Genomic DNA, 23356 nt, shown 5'->3' with positions numbered 1-23356 from the left:
CCGAAGAGCCACCACGGGAGGAAGATCCTTCTCCTACCTGGCAGCCAAGACTTGGAACTCCCTTCCTGGAACTCCCTCCCCATCCACCTCTGTCTGACCCAAGACCACCTCTCCTTCAGGAAGCAACTCAAGACCTGGCTGTTCGAGCAGTAGCGGACCCCCCCCCCCAGCGCCTTGAGACCCTCCGGGTGAGTAGCGCGCTATACAAATTTCTTGATTGATTGATTGATTGATTGAAACTCATTCACACATCCTGTTAATTAAACTTTTACGATTTATACCTTACTATTATGCTCTTTGTCTATTGTAAAAAGTGTAATGCTGTTGCTTAGTTCAGTTTACACGCCTTTATAAAGCGCTCTATCACCTTTAGGTAATGTCTGCGCAATATTACAATCAAAAATAAATACATACAAATAAAATCAGCGTGAAACAGCTTCGTTCCAATATGGCGCTTGAGCTGTCTTGTGAGGTAGGCATCACAGGCATTAGAGGTCGTTTCGTTGTCTGTCTTCGGTGTCTAGTCGTACGGTAGCGACTCATTCTGTATGCGCGTTACGTCATCCCCTCACGTACGTTCGCCATCTCAGTGTGCAGTGGTGTCGGTGTCGCCTCTCCAGATAAGTGGATGAATCTGTCTCGAGAGGTATCGGAGGGCGAAAGCCGTGGTGCCAGGTATGTTAGTACGTTAATGGAGCAGTGAGGACAGGAATGGCCTGTGGCTTCCTGAGCGGTAAGGAGAGGACTCTGTGAGCAAAGGCTTTCGGGTGGTCTGCTGCAAAAAAGATGGACTATAAACAAGGCCGCGGGACGAAAGAACGTGGCTCTACAAGCTACCGCTGGACCCACTGTACTCTGTTACCGTGAGGTGGCGATGTCCGCTACGCACTTTCCTCACTGCACCTCTGATTCCCAGTGTTAGGCACGGTGATCGTAATCGTTTCTGTTCGCTTCCACGATATATTTGTATATTCAAATATTTCCTCTAAAACGGAAAAGAAATTGGGGTAGAAAATGTCTATACAGAGTACACAAACACGAAACGTCATTCCATTTTGCAAACTGTTGCAGGTCCGCTGTAGTCAAAGTGATTATATTCTGAGAAGCGTTTACATCCTCAAAACGAGGACTATTGTTGCATCCTAATCTAATAATATGTATAAGGAATGCTACATCTCAGTAATATTTTAACTTCGGGATGGGAATGCTCACCTCAGTAATATTTTAACTTCGTAAATAGTTTGTCTACAGCACATTGTAAATTGTTTTCGCGTCATGGGAACTCTAAAAATGGAACTCTGTTCATCGCTTGTTCAAAGTTTCTAAATTGGGCACTTTTTTCATTCTTGAGACAATGCTTTCAGACACTTCTGCTTATGGCATGGTAGATGGTTGGTACTCGAGAATGTTGCGTGTTCGCAGGGCACAAGTACTATAAAAAGAAGGGGGATGTAATGATGACTGCTTCAAGAGGAATTGTGGAAGATATACTTTATTGACAAGCAGGTACAGGAAGATGCATCCACATACCAAGAAGTCAAGCTGGTAACGGAACTCATGATATTCTAGAATAGTCATGAGATATAGAATCACTGTACCTAGTGTAGCTATGAATACGCAGATGCAAGGATACCACATCTCCTTTGTTTATATAAAAATGTATAATAAAGAACATATTACAATTGCACATCTAAATATTATAACCTAAATAAGAAAAGGAACAACCTAAAAAGGAATGAAATAAAAGGTTAGTACAATACTGTAGCACCAATCCCTTCCTATATAAACGTTTAAATTACATAACTTCTATATCTCACTGCTACATTTATGGTTCTACCATCTCGTGTTACTTTTGTAGAACTACTTGAAGATTCTGAAGATCCTTTAGTGACACAAGTAGAATTTGTAGAGACCATACTTGTAGGTTGTTGACTAGACTTAGACGAATCACTGGTTGAACCATCTGAAGATGAATGCATAACTTCATCCCGCATCCAAATCATGGGAGAAATAGATTTTGTACATTCTTCATTATGCTCAGAATTTTTGTCCAATGACATTCTGTTGTAATGCCATATATTTCCACCATTTCATCTGGCTGATTTGGAATAAGGTGAAGTTACTTGTAAGGGTGTTGAATATTTGCGGAGACCTTTCTTAACTTTAGAAGACAACTTTACTTTGACCCAATCACCTGTTTTTAATTTAATGTCATTAGAATTATGCATTTTATCAAAATGAACTTTGTAAGAATCATGCATTTTTCTCATATTGGATCTCACTAGAGCTGGTGACCATTTGCTATGAATTTTCATAGTATTCCAAGCTACATTATCTTTACCAAAAGGTTCTCTGTCTCTTAATATTCTGAAAGGACTATATCCAGTTCCATTAGGAGTAATCCTATAAGCCCATAATGTGCTCAACAGTTCTTTTTCCCAATATTTTCCTGCCGCCTGGATACTGCCCATAATGACTCTGTTGAACCTTTCAACAATTCCATTTCCTGCAGGATTATAAACTGGTTTGCATTTCTTGCGAATTCCATTCCTTTCCAAAAATATTTTCAGATGAAAATTGTGGAGCATTATCACTTTTCTTTAGGTATTCCTTCTTGAATGAATACATTTTGCAAGAAATGTATGACATGTTTATTGTCAAAATTTTCAGTGACATCAATTTCAGGCCATTTTGAAAATTCATCGATTACAACTAAAATTTTTGTTGTTTTCATTTCTATCTTCAATAGGACCTAGCCAATCTAGAACTGCTCCGTAGCAACAAAAAAAATCAGAAATTCCTTCCTACTGGTTTCTTGAAGATAACAGGCAATTTCTTCCGATGTGGGTTTCAAATGTATCCCATCATGTCGCCATTGTAATGATGACTGCTTCAAGAGGAATTGTGGAGGTTATAGCTTATTGACAAGCAGGTACAGGAGGATACATCCACATACCAAGAAGTCAAGCTGGTAACTGAACTCATGCCATTCTAGAATAGTCATGAGGTATTATAGAATAACTGTACCTAGCGTAGCTATGGATACGCAGATGCAAGGATACCACAGGGGACTAACCAAGTTAGGCAATCAGCAAGTGGCATCATGACACGTGCCATCACAGCACACGAGGTATCGCCGCGTTACATTGTACTTGACCTTACCGGAAGTGACATCACAAGAAGTGACATCAGTTAGCAAGACCTCACATTCTCATCAGATCTATCATGAGTGCATTATGAAATTTAACAAATGAGATTTGGAGTTGTGTTAAATAAGTGACACAATCCTGATGCTAAATCTGGGCCTCAACTTATATATTTTGTTTTTTCAAACCCTGCCACAAAGAAACTGTCAACAAGGAGAATCCTGGTAGTAGATCTCTTCTGCTTAATTGGTTACAAAGTCTCCATTTTAAAATAGTTTATGGGGTTAAGGCAGAGGTGCCCAGTAAATATTGGGGTATAATAATAATGGTGAGTTTTAACATATTTGTTGGGGAGATGTGTGTTTTGTCTAGTCCCAGATATGAATGAAAGTAGTACAGAAGATTAAGGTGTGTCCTGTAAAACACATCATGTAACATGCAGATGACATTTTTTATTTGATGTAAATGGTATAGGTAAGTGGGTTACTGCTTTTAACACGGAGATCCTTTTGTTACTTGTAGTTCATAAATTGTAATCCTTCTAATATAGCACTGAGCTATGAAGGACATGAGACTTCTACGCCATGTAACTCATCTTATGCATTCATATGCACACTTACATGAGTTAATGTCAATGGATAATATGTATGTTATGTAAACGACTTTTAACACTCTGCACTGAGATGAGTCGCGTTCTAAAAGAAATAAAAATAGTGCCATTTAAATAGTCTGTAAATACTGTGACAGACCAACACATGTGACATTCTTACAGTGCATGGACTTGTGTACAGGGACTGAACAAAGTAAAAAGCTACACAGCCTGCCTCTCAAGTACCTGTGAAAAGATGAGAGATAACAAGCGGTGTTAAGTGTGAGTTTCCAGGCTGCCTTCAGTTAGGCTACTGATGAAAAGGAGGCATGATGGCCCTTTAACCTCGGCCCAGCTGGTGGTGAAACAAGCCCCCTTACTGCCTGCACGTTGCTGCTGGGAATCGAAAGCAAACCACGTGCAGGCGTTGCTGAACGTGTCCCGGTGTTGGGAAATAAAACCGGGACAAGTTCAGCATATTTGTGTAAGGGCAAACTTCTTGGAAGGGGAGACGGCGTCCAACCTGTGAAAAGAGTGGGTTGATGTTGCGTACCCGTGTATACCCCCGACTTGTGCCCTGTATGATCGGCATTGCTCAATAAACCACCCACAAGTTCTTGAAAAGCACGGCCAAGTGGTAGAGTGAGACTGAAGGGGAGCAGCACTCAAAGAAAACAAGCGTTTGCAATGCACTAGGTCTCGCAATACTAAAAGTTTGAGCTATTGGATTTGCAATTAATAATGCTGCGCCAATTGCTCAAACTTTCAGTAATGTGAGTGTTAGACGGGGACCCTGAGGGTCGGCCGGATACTGAGGGAGAGATCCCCGAGGGGGACCGTCTCCTGGGATCGTACAGACAAGTTACCTCCCTCCCCACAAACAGGCACCACACCAAGTCGAGTTCAAGGCTTTATATAAGGTTCTTAAGGCAAGGAGATCAGCGATACAGGATATCTCGGACCCGGGGGTCCTCTCACTTCTAGTCTCTGTAGGGAAAAGGGGGTAGCGGGACAGTCTTGGTACCGGATCGGTACAGGTAGTGGTAAGAGGCGAGCTCACAATCCTCGAGCTGGAGTGTCTGTGGATCGGGCCGCGGCAGCGCCAGCAGGCCAAGATGATAGTCTCCCTAGGTAGGGGGCCGCGGCAGCGCCAGCAGGCCAAGTCGATGGTTTCACGAGGCAGAGGGCAGCGCCAGCAGGCCAAGACGATGGTTTCACGAGGCAGAGGGCCGCGGCAGCGCCAGCAGGCCAAGACGATGGTTTCACGAGGCAGAGGGCCGCGGCAGCGCCAGCAGGCCAAGTCGATGGTTTCACGAGGCAGAGGGCCGCGGCAGCGCCAGCAGGCCAAGACGATGGTTTCACGAGGCAGAGGGCCGCGGCAGCGCCAGCAGGCCAAGACGATGGTTTCACGAGGCAGAGGGCCGCGGCAGCGCCAGCAGGCCAGTCACAGATGAGTTCTTCTCGGGTCTCTCGACTCCAGGATACAACTGGTTTCCTGGTCTGGTCCTGCCCCAGTTATAGGTCTGGTCCCCTTTGATGTCCGGACCCTCGCGCCTGGGGGGGCCGGGAGGTCCGGGATGAGGGAGTCCAGACACCCAGCAGGGGGGTGGAGCCAGCGCCCAGGCGGCCGGGGGCGATCGACACCTGGCGGAGGAGAGCCGTTGACGATTCCTTTCTCCCATTGACTCGCCAAGTGGTCACTCTGCCTCCCGGGGGGAGGTTGGTGCCTCGATGTCGGGCCCGGCCGGGCCCAGGGTGAGGGTCGAGTTGAGGCCACGCGGCCTCGTGCTGTAGTGGCCCAAGATGGCGGCTGGGCCGAGGCCGTGGTGTGGATGGTGACCCGGGCCAGCTGGGTTCGGAGCTGATGTCTTGTGGGTGAGGAATTGCAGTGTACTTCGGGTGGTCGTCGGGGACTCTGGCTGGGGATGCAGGGGGAGCCAGGGTCCAGGTCCCATTGCGGGGAGGGGGCAGCCCGACCAGGCGGCCTGTCCAACAGTGAGACATATTGCATTGCAAATGCTTTTGTTTTGTAGGCACGGGAGATTGATTGATGAGCCGAGAATCACAGGATGTTTAACGGATGCCGATATTTGAACCTGGTTCCAGCACCAAAGTCAGCAACTCTGGCCATTACCCCACATCCTCATTCCCGAGATAATCATATCACGTATATAGCATGTCAGAAAAGTGGTCGTGCGTTGATTTGCTAGGAAGGAAAGCACATGGATCTGTGAGCACCTCTCTACCACCTTGCACTCCCCCTCCTAGAAACACAAATTGAAGCGTATACAATCCTTTTACTTCATTCGCTTTCTGGTACTTGTGGTCTTTCTTTGGCATTATAAATATCCCTCCAAAAGTTCAAGAATGCAAAGAAAACCATTCTTGGCAAGTTAAAACATTTTGAATTCAGAAAGGTGCACCTACTTTTCTTTTCTGTAGACTTTTATATAGGTTTGTGGGATGTAGCATCTTATGCTGATGGATGCTGTATTGTTCTCCTTAATCGTCCATTGCCAACATTTAGTCGAACTTCTGCATCACTGGTCATCCTGTTATTTGGTCCTGAAAAATCTGGTCACCTACAGCGAAGCCCTGACAACTTTCTCAGGTGCCTTTGTGACTAGGTCCTCCAGCCTGTACAAACTTTTTAAAATTTGAATTCTGTTATTGATGGTCTTAATTCATTACGTTTCAATGGGAAAAAAACGTTCTTGACTGAAGCAGCTCTTTACACGAACCACGAGAACTTGGCACCTGTGCAGATAAAGACGAACAAACAGTATACAAGCATTTGCAATGCAATAGGTCTCACATTTATGCAAGACCTATTGCATTTAAAATGGTTGGCATCACAGACAACGGGAGGGATGGTGGGCCGGGGGAAGAAGGCACGGACAACGGGAGGGAGAGCAGGAGGGTGGGAGAAGGCACGGACAACGGGAGAGAGGTCGGGTGGGGTGAAGAAAGCACGGACAACAGGAGGGAAGGCGGGGGGGGAGGGGGTAAAGAAGGCACCAAAGCATGTCGTGCCTGCAGTAGGAGAACTTCATTAAAGAAAATAGTGCTCCATGCCTAAATTAAACGTACCCTATAGCCAGAGTAAAGGGGTCAGTCGCCATGGGAGGTAACAAATGAAGAGGAGGAGGTACTAAGGAGGGACTAACATGCCTATTTACGAATTAGAAGCCAGCATTTAGGACAGCCTATGACACAAGCCAATGGCAAATACAGGTCGAGAGTGAGCGGGGTTCCTATTCTTTACTCTTCCACAACAAGTCTCGCAGAGCGGCACATGCGCGCTGGCTCTAGGCTCGACCTAAAAAGTGAGAGGAGTGAGGAAAGAGCCTTGGGATTGAGGATTTCTAAAAAAATAAATAAAAAAATAATAATAATTTGGTTTCCAATAGTAAGTAATTGTGAGCTATGGTAGGTGGATAGGTCACAGACATCTGACTGGCAGGTGTGGGAGAGCAAATGTGGTTAAGATTCGTGTATGTAGTATAGTTTGCAGGGCTGTTTTAATTGTCTTTTGATGCTGTTCGTTGACTGTAGTCTTGTGAACATTTATGGAGTTTGTCATATGCCTTAACCATTTAAATAAGTGAGACAACTTTTCACTAAATAAAGATCAAAACCTGTATGTACAAACCTGTACCTATTGTGGATTTGGCCCAGTTGGTGCTTTGTTTTAGGAAATGGAGAGATCAAAGTAATTGCTGAATGATCCTATTTTCTTGAGGGACATGTTCCAGAGTTTGCATGTCTGTACAGAGGAAGATTGGGGAAGCAATGTGGTTTTTAGGTCTCAGCCTGGCGAGCTCGCCATGCTGAGGGCTTCTTGGAATCAATGCAGATTCCGAAGCTTTCGGAGGCGGAGTTAAAGCCCCTCCCATCTTCATTCGCGGGCGTCATCCTCCATGCAAAACGCAGGCTCACGATTGAAAAGGTGACTTCTCCGCCCACCGGGATTGGATCTCTCTCTTGCAGCATTACACCCACTCCTTCATTAGCCCTGACACACTATATTTCTCTCCCAATACCGACAGCTTCTTTAAAATGCGCATCCGGCGGGCTCTCTTACCTCGTCCTGGGACCCTAGGCAATGCAGCATGCTCCTGTTGGCATATCCCTCGGCCAAGCCTCATTATTCACTGCGCCAAGTGTGCTTTTAGTTTGACAATGGCGGCCTTCTGTCTGTGTTTCCTTTCTCGAACCGCGCAGCTATGGGTTCCTTGGCAACAAACTTTCCTCACTTTTGTGCCTGCCCCATGGCTCCCAGCAGTGCGGTTGCGCTTATCACTGCAAGTCTGTGAATGTCGCTCTCCCTCTGGAGCCAGGCAGTGTGCGGCTCAATCTAATGCCCAGCAGCTCCTTCTCTCGCTGGGGCACAACGGGGTGCAGATCCTGCTCTCGCGTCCAGTACAATACAGCAAGATCTCTCTGGCTGCTGGCGCCTAGAAGTGCAAAGCTCTTCCGTGATCTGATGCAAGGCAGTCTGCAGATCTCTGACTTGCTCACAGCAGTGCACAGTATCTTTGTGTTTGTTTACACTACTTGTGTTTGGCAGCTATTTGAGACCGTAGGCACAAGGAAATCATACGATGTGCCTCAGATCACACAAACTTTCCCAGTGGCGAGCCAAGAAACACGTCTCTTGCTTCTACAGGTTCCATTTGATCAACTTTACTCCAACCACTCCTATTAAAATAATCAAAACAAATCTAGAGAGCGCCCATTGTTTCTAGACTATGTAACCATGCTATGCCAGATGATACCTGCATTGCAAGCGCAATGAGTGGGGCTCCTTCTAATGTCTTCTACAATGGTTAGCAGCATTATTAGTCACACAACAAACTGACTTGCCTTTTGTAAATAATAATAGGTGTTACCACAAGACTGTGAGTAATTTTAGTTATGGCACTGAAATCTCGAGGAAACACCTTGCATTGATTCACTCTGACTTTGATTAATTTCCTGGACTTTTTATGCTTGCTCTGACTGCATAACTTTGTCTCGCACAAAATTTGGTTCAAGCAGAAATATCTCCAGGGATACATTTCCCCACGGGTGCCTGCGCTGCACAAGTCTCATTCACTGCAGAAACCTGATGGAAAGCAGTGGTATCTTGCAAGCCTTTTGTACATGTGTGTATACCTTACATGTGTTCGCCTCATCTCTGGCTGGACAGTAGACAGCCGTGCCCGTGACAGTAAAGATACCCAACAGTTTTTTTTTTAGGTCGAAGCCTAGAGCTGCGCACATGCACAGGTTGCTGGCGAGATTGTGTTCTCAGGAGCTTACACTAGCAGGCTTTAAGCCCCACCCCTCTTTCTCATTGGCCGGCTTCACCGTTTATGCTAAACAGTGGCCAGCCATTGGGAAAGAACTTGCAGTGACGTACAGTTTTCTCTTTTTAGTCCGTCCCACTTGGACAGACTGCCCTTACTTCCTTCTGCTGCAAAAGGTTTGTTATCTTTATGGGGGGGCCAAACACATGGCCCATAAAGATAATAGCCTTTTGCAGCTGAAGGAAAGCAGGCCGAGGCCGTCCAAGTGGGGCGGCAGAAAAACAATAAACTCTGCATCATGGCGGAGCACTTGTTGATGAGCTTATAGTACTGCCGAACCCCAGTTAGTGTTCGGAGCCCATCTACTGTCTTCTAGGCGCATACAGAGAGCCTCTGTCATCAGCAGCCGGCTGCTTCACCTACCTGCGTCTCTGAGAGGATCCCCGAATGTAGCTGGAAGTGCCGGGGGCTACGCCGCGCCGAGAGGACTCATGCTCATGCTGAGATTGGCACAGGCGACTCATCGGATGGTAACTAAATAGCTGTAGGTGTAGGGAGGCTGCCGGGACTGGACAGGAGAGGGTAGGGTGTTGATACACCCCAGCATCAGCTCTGGCGATGATCAGCTCATTTAGGGACAAAGTGTGCATTTAACCTAAAACATTAGCCCAAGTTGAATACGCAAGCAAGGTGGGCAACTGCGGCAATCATAAAGAAGAATCCCGGTTACAGGTGGCATCCTGGAGAAAGCACCACTCTCGCTGCAGCATGCGTTGCCTCAGGTCCAGAATAAGCAAGCAGCCTGGTCAGGTAGCAGCTGATGCACGGGCGCCCCCTCCCCGCAGTGAGCCCGTCCCAAACCACAAACCCTACCTCCTGCTGCCTACAGGCACAAGGAAAGCGCCAGTAACTAACAAAGAGACAAGCTGCGTATATGCAAGCAACAAGCACCCTCCTATCCCCTGGTTTGGTATTAAGAGCAGCTATAATTGATGTGTAGCGGGACCCTTGGGCCTCGGTGCCGCTGCACCAGCTGCACTTTTTATAGGTGCGTCTCTGGAAAGCGGAAACATGCCGAGGAGGACCTGGAAAAGATGAGCCCCTCTCTAAAACCCCAAACCCCCCAGCAGCACTCTTCAAGGCAGAGCTTTTATAGACCCACATGTTAGTTATTATCCAGGCATGGCTGACTGGTAAATATTATTGTGTGTTGGTGGGGTCAAGGCCGAGGGTTATTACAGCGAGTCACTGTAGAACACCTTGGAATTGCTTGGGGAAGGCTACCAGTGGTGCTGATACAATTTTCAGAGATGGAGTGCTGGCCTTCGACGTCACTTGACCTAAGTGCCTTGATTGCTCTTCCTGCGCAGATGATATATACATATCAAATATGTGCACTTCCTAAACAACGCCTCTTTATTTACCTGTGTGTTAGACAACTTGTGGAAAGCCATGGCGTTCTCCTTTCACGTGCACCCCAGAAGCGTGGCACTAGTTAAAAGTACAAAATACCCTAAATAAAAAAATCCATACTTGTAAAGCGCGAACTACTCACCCTTACGGTTCTCAAGGCGCTGAGGGCCATCATGGAAATTAAGTGAGCTATTGCCCAGAGTCATGCTGAGCTGAGCTGCCGCCGGAGCCGGGGATCGAACCGTGAACCCTGTGCTCCGAAGTCAGCTGCCCTGGCTGCTGCGCCTCACCCTAAGCATGCAGTGAGAAACTAATAGTAAACACGGCTCTCCTATTACCATGGGCAGCAGCACTTAGGCGAAGTTGTCGACAGTCTGTACTGAAGGTACTCCTCTTCATTGTCACTTCTCCATCTCAACTTCATCAATAATTTATGGGGCGCAGCAGCGACCTATAACCCCCACTTCAGGTGCTATTGGGGTCGTAATGCCCGGATAGCTCTTTAGCACTCCTCTATGTCACTGAAGATAAGCACGTCACGTGTGTGTTCTCAAGACTTGTTCGCCAGAAGAAGTGCTAGGTATGTTCAAGGTTTTTGCCTGTCTGTGTTGGGAATATGTCTGTGCATGTAGTGTGCGTGCACAAAAGAGTAGCCATCAATAGTGCAATAAGTGCCGTGGCACCGTGTTCCAGGGTAAGAGGGGACCACGTCCCCAAATTAGCAACTGTTTTCTTACTTCCACACCAGGGAGTGTGTTCGCTGGAGAGGACAGTTTTCTGTCTACGCAACTCTGCATGCTGGTTGCACGTGAGCGGCTGTTTATATATAAACGGGGGTGTTTCCAAGCCCCAGCTTGGATATGAGAAAAGTGAAGTGTGCCTGTGGTTGCGAGCGCACTGGTCAAGTGTGACAGTGCATGGACGTTGTGCGCGCGGTAATATGGATTTATATGTTCCAGCACACCAAAGTGTACGCACACACACTGCTTTCTCAGTTAATTTTCGCTGACAATATGGATTTCGTTCACATGCCCTCGCCACCTCATTATTCATTTCGCGCTCGGTAGGAAGCAATGGCTCCTGACAGTACTCAGCGGTCATATCTGCACCAGTCACTGTACAGTGACACGTCCCCAGTCCCAAACCGATAGAAGGCTGGGCATACAAGGGGAAATCTGTGCTTAGCATAATTTCCCACACACCTGGTAGTTTGCTGCCTCTGTCAGATACAATAATACAACAAATAATACACCTACAACAAGCCACAACAGCTTTGTCAATGGTTGTTCGGTGAATGTTGAGTGCCGTGTAGCCCTGTGTACAGGAATTTATATAGCGCAAATCACCGAGCGGTTTCTAAGCGCTTGCTTAGGGAACCCGTCCTGGTATTCCCCTGTGAGATAACCCCGGCAGGGTATCCGCAAGGTGAAAGCCAGGCATCCCGCCGCGAGGGGCCGTTGTGGAGATTAAGCAAGCTATTGCCCAGAGTCGCAGAGTGTGAACCCGTGAATCGAGTAGGCACCGGAGCGAGAATTGTAGAGTCCATGGACATTTTAGGACTCAAGACACCACCAAGCCGGGAATTGAACCCTGGTCCCGGGCTGACCTCTGCTTCCAGGTCTGCCTCCTCTAACCAGTGAGCCACACTTCTCCACACTTCTAGCACCATTTGGTGTCACCGTATCAGATTCTTCTGAATATTTGGGGCACGTGTTGATATTTGTATTCAGACCCTGAAAGGACGGGGTCAGCCTGTGAGCCCATTCAACCCTAGACCTCTCATTAGGTGGGAACAGACTCCAGGCACATTTTAGAATCTCTTCCTGAACTGTCGCATGCAAGCCGGGCCGAAGAGGCTGAAATGCCAGAAACCGGTCCCCGGTAGCTTGTCTCCTTTCTGGTGAAGAATTGGCTTGGTAGTTTGGTCTGCCCTGTTCCCATGATGCACTGGGCCAGGGACAGACTAATTTGCATATAGCCAGGTTCTGAGCTGGGATGGGGCAGTGAGATAAATAATGGTGATGGATCAAGCCCTGATCTTTGGACTGGGTAAGAGTGGTCTGCTTAATTCAGACACTCTGTTCATCACCACCCCCTTTTCTGAATCGTTTTTGGCCACTATAGGTGTGGCAGGGTATACTCAGACATGAGTCCCTTTCTCACTGCTCCATCAGGATTCAAGCAAGCCGGGCCGAAGAGGCTGAAATGCCAGAAACCGGTCCCCGGTAGCTTGTCTCCTTTCTGGTGAAGAATTGGCTTGGTAGTTTGGTCTGCCCTGTTCCCATGATGCACTGGGCCAGGGACAGACTAATTTGCATATAGCCAGGTTCTGAGCTGGGATGGGGCAGTGAGATAAATAACGGTGATGGATCAAGCCCTGATCTTTGGACTGGGTAAGAGTGGTCTGCTTAATTCAGACACTCTGTTCATCACCACCCCCTTTTCTGAATCCTCTAACCAGTAAGCCACACTTCTCCACACTTCTAGCACCATTTGGTGTCACCGTATCAGATTCTTCTGAATATTTGGGGCACGTGTTGATATTTGTATTCAGACCCTGAAAGGACGGGGTCAGCCTGTGAGCCCATTCAACCCTAGACCTCATTAGGTGGGAACAGACTCCAGGCACATTTTAGAATCTCTTCCTGAACTGTCGCATGCAAGGGGGTTGCATTCTGCTTGCATTCCAGGTACATGGATGCATACATCCCCTCCCCCCACCACCACAGACAATGCTGTGGGGTATTGTAAGTGACGAGGGCAATTGGGGGTTCTTATTTGGTTTCAGTCATGGAATTCACCACATCGCTTGTTTGTATTTCGAAACAGGCAGGCAGGACTCAGGCAAGTGTCTGTGGGGACGTGCAATGGATTGAACAACCCGCCCGCTCTATATGTCCTTTCTTTTTCTGAGAATGTGCTCCTAGGCATGTAGAAACTATACTGACCTCTTTACACAGGTAGTTATAGCCATGCTCCTTGGTACAGTTACATTGCTGTTCTCGAGTAAAACACTGTCACAAGCTTGGAAATGGGCCAGGTCCCTTGGGTTTGGAATATGACAAAATAAAGCGTAGAACACGTGATGGACTTCTGTACTACGTGTCAGTAATTGGGCAGAAATACAGAGCATAATGTGCCTGGGTAAGTGCATGCGTGTCCTGACATTGTACATATCAACCTGTATGTGTGTGCGTGTGAAAGAGCAAGATAAAACAAGCATTTACAATGCAATGGTCTCGGCATCATTAAAGGTAGAGCTATTGGCATTGCTCATGACATTTTTTTTTCTTTAAATCATAAATAAATGGCATTGTCATTTACATTGTCAATACACACCACTCTGCACTCAACTGCACTCACCTGCACTGCACTCAACTGCACTCACCTGCACTGCACTGCACTGCACTGCACTACACTCACCTGCACTGCACTGCACTGCACTCACCTGCACTGCACTGCACTCACCTGCACTGCACTCACCTGCACTGCACTGCACTCACCTGCACTGCACTGCACTCACCTGCACTGCACTCACCTGCACTGCACTCACCTGCACTGCACTCACCTGCACTGCACTGCACTCACCTGCACTGCACTCACCTGCACTCACCTGCACTGCACTCACCTGCACTGCACTCACCTGCACTGCACTGCACTCACCTGCACTGCACTGCACTCACCTGCACTGCACTCACCTGCACTGCACTGCACTCACCTGCACTGCACTGCACTCACCTGCACTGCACTCACCTGCACTGCACTCACCTGCACTGCACTCACCTGCACTGCACTGCACTCACCTGCACTGCACTCACCTGCACTCACCTGCACTGCACTGCACTCACCTGCACTGCACTCACCTGCACTCACCTGCACTGCACTCACCTGCACTCACCTGCACTGCACTCACCTGCACTGCACTGCACTCACCTGCACTGCACTCACCTGCACTGCACTGCACTCACCTGCACTGCACTGCACTCACCTGCACTGCACTGCACTCACCTGCACTGCACTCACCTGCACTGCACTGCACTCACCTGCACTGCACTCACCTGCACTGCACTGCACTGCAATCACCTGCACTGCAATCACCTGCACTGCACTCACCTGCACTGCACTGCACTCACCTGCACTGCACTGCACTCACCTGCACTGCACTGCACTCACCTGCATTGCACTCACCTGCACTGCACTGCACTCACCTGCACTGCACTCACCTGCACTGCACTCACCTGCACTGCACTCACCTGCACTGCACTCCACTGCACTGCACTGCACTCGCCTGCACTGCACGCACTGCACTCGCCTGCACTGCACTCGCCTGCACTGCACTCACCTGCACTGCACTCACCTGCACTGCACTCACCTGCACTCCACTGCACTGCACTCACCTGCACTGCACTCACCTGCACTACACTCACCTGCACTGCACTATACTCACCTGCACTGCACTCACCTGCACTGCACTCACCTGCACTGCACTCACCTGCACTGCACTGCACTCACCTGCACTGCACTGCACTCACCTGCACTGCACTGCACTCACCTGCACTCACCTGCACTGCACTCACCTGCACTGCACTGCACTCACCTGCACTGCACTGCACTCACCTGCACTCCACTGCACTCACCTGCACTGCACTCACCTGCACTGCACTCACCTGCACTGCACTCGCCTGCACTGCACTCACCTGCACTGCACTCACCTGCACTGCACTGCACTCACCTGCACTGCACTCACCTGCACTGCACTGCACTCACCTGCACTGCACTCACCTGCACTCCAATGCACTCCACTGCACTCACCTGCACTGCACTCACCTGCACTGCACTCGCCTGCACTGCACTCACCTGCACTGCACTGCACTCACCTGCACTGCACTCACCTGCACTGCACTCACCTGCACTGCACTCACCTGCACTGCACTCACCTGCACTGCACTCACCTGCACTGCACTCACCTGCACTGCACTCACCTGCACTGCACTCACCTGCACTGCACTCACCTGCACTGCACTCACCTGCACTGCACTCACCTGCACTGCACTCACCTGCACTGCACTCACCTGCACTGCACTCACCTGCACTGCACTCACCTGCACTGCACTCACCTGCACTGCACTCACCTGCACTCCACTGCACTGCACTCACCTGCACTGCACTGCACTGACCTGCACTGCACTGACCTGCACTGCACTGACCTGCACTGCACTGACCTGCACTGCACTGACCTGCACTGCACTGCACTGCACTCACCTGCACTGCACTGCACTCACCTGCACTCCACTGCACTCACCTGCACTGCACTGCACTCACCTGCACTGCACTGCACTCGCCTGCACTGCACTCGCCTGCACTGCACTCACCTGCACTGCACTGCACTCACCTGCACCGCACTCACCTGCACTCCAATGCACTCGCATGCACTCCACTGCACTGCACTCCACTGCACTCGCCTGCACTGCACTCACCTGCACTGCACTGCACTGCACTGCACTCACCTGCACTGCACTCACCTGCACTGCACTCACCTGCACTGCACTCACCTGCACTGCACTCACCTGCACTGCACTCACCTGCACTGCACTCACCTGCACTGCACTCACCTGCACTGCACTCACCTGCACTGCACTCACCTGCACTGCACTCACCTGCACTGCACTGACCTGCACTGCACTGACCTGCACTGCACTGACCTGCACTGCACTGCACTCACCTGCACTGCACTGCACTGCACTGCACTCACCTGCACTGCACTGCACTGCACTCACCTGCACTGCACTGCACTCACCTGCACTGCACTCGCCTGCACTGCACTCACCTGCACTGCACTGCACTCGCCTGCACTGCACGCACTGCACTCGCCTGCACTGCACTGCAGTCGCCTGCACTGCACTGCAGTCGCCTGCACTGCACTGCACTCACCTGCACTGCACTGCACTCACCTGCACTGCACTGCACTCACCTGCACTGCACTCACCTGCACTGCACTGCACTCACCTGCACTGCACTCACCTGCACTGCACTCACCTGCACTGCACTCACCTGCACTGCACTCACCTGCACTGCACTCACCTGCACTGCACTCACCTGCACTGCACTCACCTGCACTGCACTCCACTGCACTCCACTGCACTGCACTCCACTGCACTCCACTGCACTCACCTGCACTGCACTGCACTCACCTGCACTGCACTGCACTGCACTCACCTGCACTGCACTGCACTGCACTCACCTGCACTGCACTCACCTGCACTGCACTCACCTGCACTGCACTCACCTGCACTGCACTCACCTGCACTGCACTCACCTGCACTGCACTCACCTGCACTGCACTCACCTGCACTGCACTCACCTGCACTGCACTCACCTGCACTGCACTCACCTGCACTGCACTCACCTGCACTGCACTCACCTGCACTGCACTCACCTGCACTGCACTGCACTCACCTGCACTGCACTGCACTCACCTGCACTGCACTGCACTCACCTGCACTGCACTCACCTGCACTGCATTCACCTGCACTGCACTCACCTGCACTGCACTGCACTGCACTCACCTGCACTGCACTGCACTCACCTGCACTGCACTGCACTCACCTGCACTCCACTGCACTCACCTGCACTCCACTCCACTCACCTGCACTCCACTCCACTCACCTGCACTCCACTCACCTGCACTGCACTCCACTCACCTGCACTGCACTGCACATACCTGCACTGCACTGCACATACCTGCACTGCACTGCACATACCTGCACTGCACTGCACATACCTGCACTGCACTGCACATACCTGCACTGCACTGCACATACCTGCACTGCACTGCACATACCTGCACTGCACTGCACATACCTGCACTGCACTGCACATACCTACTCTGCACTCACTACTCTGCACTCACTACTCTGCACTCACTACTCTGCACTCACTACTCTGCACTCACTACTCTGCACTCACTACTCTGCACTCACTACTCTGCACTCACTACTCTGCACTCACTACTCTGCACTCACTACTCTGCACTCACTACTCTGCACTCACTACTCTGCACTCACTACTCTGCACTCTGCACTCACTACTCTGCACTCTGCACTCACTACTCTGCACTCTGCACTCACTACTCTGCACTCTGCACTCACTACTCTGCACTCACTACTCTGCACTCTGCACTCACTACTCTGCACTCTGTACTCACTACTCTGCACTCTGCACTCACCACTCTGCACTCACCACTCTGCACTCACTACTCTGCACTCACTACTCTGCACTCACTACTCTGCACTCACTACTCTGCACTCACTACTCTGCACTCACTACTCTGCACTCACTACTCTGCACTCACCACTCTGCACTCACCACTCTGCACTCACCACTCTGCACTCACCACTCTGCACTCACCACTCTGCACTCACCACTCTGCACTCACTACTCTGCACTCACTACTCTGCACTCACTACTCTGCACTCACTACTCTGCACTCACTACTCTGCACTCACTACTCTGCACTCACTACTCTGCACTCACTACTCTGCACTCACTACTCTGCACTCACTACTCTGCACTCACTACTCTGCACTCACTACTCTGCACTCACTACTCTGCACTCACTACTCTGCACACTCACTACTCTGCGCACTCACTACTCTGCACTCACTACTCTGCACTCACTACTCTGCACTCTGCACTCACTACTCTGCACTCACTACTCACTACTCTGCACTCACTACTCTGCACTCACTACTCACTACTCTGCACTCACTACTCACTACTCTGCACTCACTACTCACTACTCTGCACTCACTACTCACTACTCACTACTCTGCACTCACTACTCTGCGCACTCACTACTCTGCGCACTCACTACTCTGCACTCACTACTCTGCGCACTCACTACTCTGCACTCACTACTCTGCACTCACTACTCTGCACTCACTACTCTGCACTCTGCACTCACTACTCTGCACTCTGCACTCACTACTCACTACTCTGCACTCACTACTCACTACTCTGCACTCACTACTCACTACTCTGCACTCACTACTCACTACTCTGCGCACTCACTACTCTGCGCACTCACTACTCTGCGCACTCACTACTCTGCGCACTCACTACTCTGCGCACTCACTACTCTGCGCACTCACTACTCTGCGCACTCACTACTCTGCGCTCACTACTCTGCACTCACTACTCTGCACTCACTACTCTGCACTCACTACTCTGCACTCACTACTCTTCACTCACTACTCTGCACTCACTACTCTGCACTCACTACTCTGCACTCACTACTCTGCACTCACTACTCTGCACTCACTACTCTGCACTCACTACTCTGCACTCACTACTCTGCACTCACTACTCTGCACTCACTACTCTGCACTCACTACTCTGCACTCACTACTCTGCACTCTCTACTCTGCGCACTCTCTACTCTGCGCACTCACTACTCTGCACTCTGCACTCACTACTCTGCACTCACTACTCTGCACTCACTACTCTGCACTCACTACTCTGCACTCACTACTCTGCACTCACTACTCTGCACTCACTACTCTGCACTCACTACTCTGCACTCTGCACTCACTACTCTGCACTCTGCACTCACTACTCTGCACTCTGCACTCACTACTCTGCACTCTGCACTCACTACTCTGCACTCTGCACTCACTACTCTGCACTCTGCACTCACTACTCTGCACTCTGCACTCACTACTCTGCACTCTGCACTCACTACTCACTACTCTGCACTCACTACTCACTACTCACTACTCTGCACTCACTACTCTGCACTCACTACTCTGCACTCACTACTCTGCACTCACTACTCTGCACTCACTACTCTGCACTCACTACTCTGCACTCACTACTCTGCACTCACTACTCTGCACTCACTACTCTGCACTCACTACTCTGCACTCTGCACTCACTACTCTGCACTCTGCACTCACTACTCTGCACTCTGCACTCACTACTCTGCACTCTGCACTCACTACTCTGCAGTCACTACTCACTACTCTGCACTCACTACTCACTACTCTGCACTCACTACTCACTACTCTGCACTCACTACTCTGCACTCACTACTCTGCACTCACTACTCTGCACTCACTACTCACTACTCTGCACTCTGCGCACTCACTACTCTGCGCACTCACTACTCTGCGCACTCACTCCTCTGCGCACTCACTCCTCTGCGCACTCACTCCTCTGCGCACTCACTCCTCTGCGCACTCACTCCTCTGCGCACTCACTCCTCTGCGCACTCACTCCTCTGCGCACTCACTCCTCTGCACTCACTCCTCTGCACTCACTCCTCTGCACTCACTACTCTGCACTCACTATTCTGCACTCTGCACACTCACTCTGCACTGTGCACACCACTGATATCATGGAATCTTCCACCACACTTTCTAAAACTCTATAGTCCGAAGCATAATAGGCACAGAACCAAAAGAAGGTAGACATTGCTTAAAATAATCTTATTGTATTTATGAGAAGCAAAAGCGAGACTGTGAAATGAGCTGAATATCAGTTTGTTACGAATCAACAGAGTGGAGTTAGAGAACCAAGAAATAGTAATTTAGAATCCGGGTTAGAAGGAGTAGTAATCACAAGCTGAGGATCAACGGGCGCGAAACAGCGTGGTGGGCGCGCAGGAGACGCAGCGTGAGCGTGCACATCAGCTGAAGATCGCCGGAGAAGACACTGAGTCTGCCTGCTGCCATGACTGACCCGCTGCAGAGGGAAAGAGCCCGGTGAGTGGGGGTAGAGGGGGGGGGGCGGCAGAGAGGGAGTGGGCAGAGAGGGAGGGTGTGTGTGTGTGTCTGTGTGCGTGCGTGCGTGTGTCTGTCTGTGTGTGTGTCTGGCGCGTGCCTGCCTGCCTGCGTGCGCGTCCACAGACCCTGGTCGGCTCGTCCACCTCTCTGTAGTCCCTTGCTAGCTTACTAGGCGACAATAGTTCTCGTTGCCGAGACCTAAAGAAAGGGAGGGAAGGGGAAAGAGGCAAAGGGAGAGTGAGGAAATGAAGAAATTAGACAAGGAAACGAAAGGACAGAAGGAAAGGGGAGACCTACTGCATTTTCAATGCTTGTTTAGAGGTAGGATGGTCCTATATGGAACCATTTTTTCTGATTTAGAAGTAGAGCCCGAATTTGATTGTATATAATGATTCCTGTCAAGTGTATAGTTGATTATAAAATGAGCTTTAAAAGTATGTTATCAGGCCATGGGGATCCTCAAGGGCAAAAATGATCTGGTCTCCCTTGCTCAGGTTTAGCACTAGTCTTGCAGCAGCATTCTGGATCTGTTGCAGTTGGCAATTGGGTGTTTTGATAGTCCAATGTGAGCATGCTGATGCGGATGTGGCTTAGCAAGACTAGAGCTTTAGAGGCTGGAACAATGTGGGATATTCCTATATGAGGGGCTGAGGATTTGGATGGGGCGCAGTGTATTTTTAGTCACTTGGTTAACCTTTTGGTTGGAGTGAGTTGAGGAATAACTATTGGGTTGGTGATAGGTGGTGTTCGGGAAGGAAAGAACATAATTTGGGCTCTTCGTGCATGTTGGTCTTCATCCATTTCAGAGCAATGTCTTGTTTACAGTTACACTGGGTACAATTTGGTTAGCAGTGGAGTCAAATGCTGATGACTGGTCAAGAAGGAGGATTTCCTCCACCAGTTAGTGTGCTGGTTTGTGGAGGCTGTTCGTTTCCATGCCATGCTGCTAAAAGGAACTTACTTCCTGTTTTCTTTCTTATCAAATTGCTTCTTACATAGCTCAGAAGAAAACTAAAATCCAAAATCCTTCCTCTTCAAAGCCAGCTGTATTGCTTTCCCTTTTAGCGCTATTAAAGTTGGAAAAAAATTAAAATTACAGTAATAGGAACTTAGTGTTCCCTCATTTCTCTTGAAATCCTTTACATTTATCGTTCTTCATGAATGTTTACTCTGTACTGTGACAACACACATTATGTCCCCGCAGGAGGACTACATCCTAGTAGTATGCAGTACTGCTTGTATATTATAAATCACTCTTTACTGATTTCTATCCTGGGTTTTACTTTGCTTGCATTCCGAGGAACACTTCTTGAAGGCTAGTCACTCTAAAATGTACTTTTTAGGTGCTAGTTCCATATGCACTTAGTTTTGTTTTCTCCATTTCATTTGCAGTGCTTCTATTGTCCTTGTCAGAAGCTGCTTACCTACGTTTAGCAGTAACGTCCTCCTGCCCCTTATTCTTCTACTGTGAGTCCCAAAATGGTCACCGTCATTGAAGTGTGTGGTGTCTCATATTGGACTAACTGAAAGTAAAACACGCATGTGGTAAAAAGCAAAAAAAGAATCGCACAAAAGCTTTTCAGTGACTGTTTTTAGAACAATATAAGGATGGCCTGGATATCATTTTTTCACAGAAAAAACACATTTGTCTCACCTGTAAAGAACTTTTAGCCCCTGGGCCGCCGTAGCGCCTTGATGCATATATTCACCTGCGTGGGGACTCGTGCATGGCTATCCATCATTGCTCTGTGGGATATTTTTGCTAATGCTGTTTATCATTAACCATTTTCTAGGTCCTGCATACCAGGTGTCGCAAGCGGTCTGTTAGGGCATAAAATATTGTGGGCTTTCCAAGAACTTAACAGTGGAGTTGCAGCCTGCACATTGATTACCACTAGTAGGCTTTATCGTCCTCTCATTTGCTTGATTCTTATCTATCTTGTTCCATCTTGTTTGTCCCTCCCATGGACAGACTTCCCACTCTCCTGTGAGTTTGCTTCCCTGTCCTTTTCAAGCAGCCACAATGGGCTGCCACTGGTCACTCGATATAAGGACAAATTACATCACTGTGGTGTCCTCCCCACAGTAGTGTTCCTCTTCTAGACAGTCTCCTCACACTCTGCCACTGGGGACCACTGCCTGCGAGTTCGGAGTATGCAGATTAGTGGTGGTGTAGTCTCCCATTGGCTGGTGCTTGCACTCCACTTGTCCAAAAACAACAGTTAATGGGCAGAATGCAGAACAATGTCATACATTCACCCCAGTACAGAGATCTGGGCCAAAATCCATCGTTTTTTTGCACTCCACACCACCCCAGTTCAGACATGGCTATATGCAAATCAGCCTTCACCCTGTGCCTCATGGGAACAGTCCAGCCCGAACTGCCAAGCCATGTTTTCCCTGGACTGGAATCAAGCATCCTAGGACCGGTTTCTGGCTATCAGCTGTCATCAGCCAGGATAGCTTGACTCCAGTGGTGTGGAGAGCACGGGACTCGCGTCTGAGCATACCCGTCCCACTCAGGGTGACGAATGCAAAAACAACAGTTGATGGACAGAATGCAGAACAATGTCATATATTCACCACAGTACAGAGGTCTGGGCCTAAATCCATCGTTTTTTTGCACTCCACACTACCCCAGTTCAGACATGGCCATATGCAAATCAGCCTTGACCCTGTGCTTCATGGGAACAGTGCAGCCCGAACTGCCAAGCCATGTCTTCCCTGGACCGGAATCAAGCATTCTAGGTCCGGTTTCTGGCTATCAGCCGTCATCAGCCAGGATAGCTTGACTCCAGTGGCGTGGAGAGCACAGGACTCCGTTACGTTTTCTCTCGCGCCGGCTACTTTGGCTCTGGGCAGACTCCCGGGCTCTCTCCTGCTTGGTGGCCGGTGTGAGAGCCACCATTGGAAGAGCAGAGCCTATTGTCCACGTGTGGGACAGAGGAGGTGCTGACGTTATTGACAGGCACGCAGCCTTGGGTCACTGCAGTGGCATGCCGTCTTGATGGAGAACACTTGACTGCCAGACATCGCATCACGCCCAGCAGTCGCACTCACTGTGCCTGAAGGGCTGGCTTGTCTGCTTCCACTTTTATTTTGTCACTCTTGGAATACGTGGCCCTGCTAGTTCTG

At 49.4% G+C, this 23356-nt stretch overlaps 1 protein-coding gene across 4 annotated transcripts in view; it reads left to right on the top strand.

Annotated features, from left to right (window-relative positions):
• Nucleotides 1-544: 544 nt before the first annotated feature.
• The window catches only part of DDX42 (DEAD-box helicase 42), a 465634-nt gene continuing 442822 nt past the window's right edge, over nt 545-23356 (top strand). Inside the window, exon 1 of one of the 4 annotated variants that reach the window (XM_078645044.1) lies at nt 545-675. In XM_078645044.1, the coding sequence (XP_078501170.1) occupies nt 629-675 (47 nt within the window). In that variant the 5' untranslated portion in view covers nt 545-628. The remainder of the gene's footprint in view (nt 676-23356) is intronic. The other 3 variants (XM_078645045.1, XM_078645047.1, XM_078645048.1) reach the window with 3 other exon arrangements.

This window comes from Lissotriton helveticus, chromosome 5_1 (genome assembly GCF_964261635.1).
Source record: "Lissotriton helveticus chromosome 5_1, aLisHel1.1, whole genome shotgun sequence".
In the NCBI taxonomy this organism is placed as follows: Eukaryota; Metazoa; Chordata; class Amphibia; order Caudata; family Salamandridae; genus Lissotriton; species Lissotriton helveticus.
Note: the sequence above shows the minus strand (reverse complement) of the source record. Positions and strands in the feature narration are given on the sequence as shown.